Genomic DNA, 4123 nt, shown 5'->3' with positions numbered 1-4123 from the left:
AGACCAGATCGCATACCGAGGCATCATCGGTTCTCTCCTATACTTGACAACGAGTAGACCGGATATTCTATTTGCAGTCGGTGTGTGTGGAAGATTCCAAGTTAATCCTAAACAATCTCACTACACAGCCGCAAAGAGAATATTGAAGTACCTAAAGGGCACACCTGATGTCGGTCTGTGGTATCCAAAAGACTCGTCCTTTAATCTAACGAGTTATTCAGATGCAGATTATGCAGGTTGTAAGATTGACAAAAAAAGTACCAGCAGAACATGTCAATTCCTAGGTGACCGGCTTGTTTCATGGCATAGCAAGAAACAGACATTCATATGAATAACAAATATATAAATAAATATCCTTATTTTTAAAATAATAATGAATGGCTGATGAAGCCTGAAAATAATGCAAATTGAATGTAAACAAAATTATATTAATAATAAAATCTTTACAATTACTCATTCTCCATATTAATATCCATTTATAGTTTCATAATCTAATTCATAATTTATAAACATAAATTTTGTTGTCGGTATCTACCTCTTAAAATAACTTAAATTTTAGTCATTTTTTTAAACATTTTTTTATATATTTTTTTAAGATTAAATATTTCATATTATTGAATACATGAGTAGTTGTACGAATGCTATGATTGAAGAACATGAGTTAAAAAAGATTAATATATTGAATTTTCAAACAATTTATATAGTTTTGTACTTTGATTTTCGAATTTTATTTTTAGAATTTTGAATAGAGGGTGATTTAATATTTTGGACTATAATGTTTTAGAATTTTGAATAATTATGATTGTTTCATATTTTCATTTTGAAATATCATGTTTTAAATTTTGAATATGTATGAAAGTTTGATATTTTAATTTTGAAAATAAATTTGGTTTGAGTTCGAGTTCGAGCTTGAGTTTGAAATTTTTTTTTTTTTCAAACTTTCGAGTCGAGCCAAACTTGTAGGTAAATAGTCGAGTCGAGTTCGAGCTCGAGTCGAGCTAATAAATACTAAATTGAGGCGAGCTTAATCTGGTTTGAGCTCGGCTTGACTCATTTGTAGCCATATTCTCACAACAAGATCCAATTAACAAATTAATTTATTCATACTGACTCATTTAGAAGGAATATATTTATAGTTTGACGACAAAATAGATGGCAACCGTATTCACGATGTAATTAAAAATTTCAAACATCAAAATGCACTAATTTAGGTGCAAATAAGGAATTTATCTACCCATAAATCTTTCATTGCATAAACTTTTCTAGAATTTTATGGCGTAACATTTTTTATCAATGTTAATCTTTTGTCGTTTACATCTAAAACAACATTAGCAGCGATAGAATAACATTGATAGAATATTTTTATTGGCGTTATACAGCGGCGTATAAAACCCACACGATCTTTTCTATTTGACAATTAGTTTTAATATTTAGTGATGTTTAATATTATTTTAGTTTTCTTTAATATCTAAAGGGATTTTAAAAATATTGACAATAACAAAATGCGCCACAAATATGTAATAACTCTTACTAACAATTTTGGTGTAATGTCCTTTTTTAAGATTAATTCAATATTGTGAAAATCTAATTTCACATTACCTCAATAAAATATTTGTGATAAAGATAAGAAATATATCAATTTAATAATTATATTTAATGACATATTGTTTTTGGTAACTAAATAATATATTCAATCCCTTTATATATGATTCAAAAACCTTTGAAATGTATCCCATCAAAAAAAAAGATATCACTATAGAGAAAAATATTTCGATTAAGATGATTAAAAATACCGATAGTTCGCTAACGTTTTCGAAGAGAATGTTCAGCGCTTTCAAGAAAGCTGACGAGCTTTCCACTCTTTGTGGAAGTGAGCTAGCGGTAGTCATGTTTAGTCCAAGTGGAAAAGCTTTCTCTTATGGCAACCCCAGTGTAAATTCTATATTGGATCAATTCATGGGCCTTGATCCCTTGAAAACACTTGATCCAATATCCCATGAACTCTTAGAGGCACAAAACAATTTACGTGTTCGAGAGATTGAAGCTCGAATAGCAGATGTTGAAGATATGCTCAAACTTGAACAACAACGAGAACTGTCACTAGATATGACTAACCACGCTAAGAAAAGATGGTGGGAACAATCCTCTGAGGAGATGAGCTTGACCGAGTTACATTTGAGGAAGGATAAGATAGAAGAGCTAAAAATGTTTTTTGAAGAGCAGAAAAAAATGAAGATGTTGACCGAATGATTGCATGATTAATTGTTAAAATATGTTGGTTAGGACTTTGTTTCATTTTAGTAGTCTAAGAGCCTAGTGGTTCTAGAATTGGTTTTCTTTTTCTGTTTTATTTTTCTAATGTTCTAAAATTTGGTTATCAATCTTTTACTTTTTATGCCCCATCTATTTTATATAAGTAGTTTTCTTGATGATTTGTTTATTTTTATATTTTAGTTTGGATCAAATAATATATCAAATTATTAGAAATTTACACTTATTTTGTACTGTATATAATATTTTTTGTAATAGCACAACTCTATGTTCAAAGTGAAAAAGCAATAAATACAATTCTTATTATAAAAATATATGGTCCAATCATCCTTCTTTAATTATATTATAAGAGGATAGTGAGACTATATAGTTTGATTAATTAGTTTTATTAATTAGATATGATTCAATTATTATTTGAAATTCGTTTTGAACAATGTTTTTATAATATAGGATTTATAGTGAGACTATATAGTTTGATTAATTAGATATGATTCAATTATTATTTGAAATTCGTTTTGAACAATGTTTTTATAATATAGGATTTTAACTGACGAGGCATCAGTTTCTAGTCGAAATAAGTAGTGCTCAAAAACAGGAATTAAATCAATAAATATCCTTATTTTAAAATAATAATGTAATTCCAATTGAGTGTAAACAATTATAAATTAATAAATAAAATCTTTGCAAAAGCACAATTACTCATTTTCCATATTAATATCCATCTAAAGTTATTTCCATAATCTTCTTTCATAAAAAAAAAATACTTATTAATAATATCAATAGTAATTTCCATAATCTTCTCCAATAAAATTGTTATTTAAAACATTTTTACAAGATTGTCTGCATCTTCTGTCAAATTATTTGTATTTTAAAAAAAGGGATAATATTTTTAATTAGTTATTATTTTGCAAGAAAAAATCTTTAAACTAATATCCTAATTTTTTTGGTTCAAAAACACAAACTACTAAATAGATAAAATTAGAACGTAACAAGAAAATAACGGAAATAACAACAAAATGAAACAATAAAGTGAAATAAATAAATTTCAAGAATCAATAATTTATATGATGAACGATGAAGAGACAATTATCTAAGAATTGAAGAATGTATGAGGTAGGATTTATCGTTTTCAAACTATTTCTCTAACTCTCTAGTAGTAGGTTGAATTAAAAATATATATAATAATATACTAAATAAAGTTTATATAGGATATTAGTTTAAAGATTGTTCATATATTAGTTTAAAGATTGTTCATATATGTTACTTTGATTGTTCATATATGTTTATGATGATAAATATGACCCCTTTATCATCTTTGTATACACAACCAATATATATATTATATATATTGGTATACACAACCAATATATATATATATATTGGTTGTGTATACAAAGCTGATAAAAGGGTCATATTTATCAACATAAACATATATGAACAATCAAAGTAACTTTTTTTCATCTTTTTTTTTTCTTATTTTCTTCAAATACATGCATGAACTGTTACCCTTCTCTTAGAAGATGCATCCGGCCTAAAAGATTGAGAATTTAGAACATGACAAAATTGAATAGAACTTGTGACTTACAATCTCGCTGGAAAAAAAATCCAATTATTTTCTACAAACAACCGAAATTTGAATAAACCATATTTTGGATTTATATTCGTCGATCTTAAATGTTTAATATATAAGATTTTTTATTGGAATATTTCGAAAATAAAAATTGGAGGAAGAAGATGACATCTTTCCTTGTTGCTTTTTTTTTATCTCAAACAATATTGGAAAATTGTGGAAAGTTTCTCACATATATATAACAATACAAATATATGTTAGCGACGATACAAAATTTGTTTG

The 4123-nt window shown here is 26.5% G+C and overlaps 1 protein-coding gene across 1 annotated transcript; it reads left to right on the top strand.

The window, feature by feature from the left end:
* The first annotated feature begins 1779 nt into the window (after positions 1–1779).
* LOC124943504 (agamous-like MADS-box protein AGL62) lies at positions 1780–2250 on the top strand. The gene has a single exon (XM_047484003.1). The coding sequence runs from the start codon at positions 1780–1782 to the stop codon at positions 2248–2250; it is 471 nt and encodes a 156-aa protein (XP_047339959.1).
* The last annotated feature ends 1873 nt before the right edge of the window (positions 2251–4123 follow it).

This window comes from Impatiens glandulifera, chromosome 6 (assembly GCF_907164915.1).
Source record: "Impatiens glandulifera chromosome 6, dImpGla2.1, whole genome shotgun sequence".
Classification (NCBI taxonomy): domain Eukaryota; kingdom Viridiplantae; phylum Streptophyta; class Magnoliopsida; order Ericales; family Balsaminaceae; genus Impatiens; species Impatiens glandulifera.
Note: the sequence above shows the minus strand (reverse complement) of the source record. Positions and strands in the feature narration are given on the sequence as shown.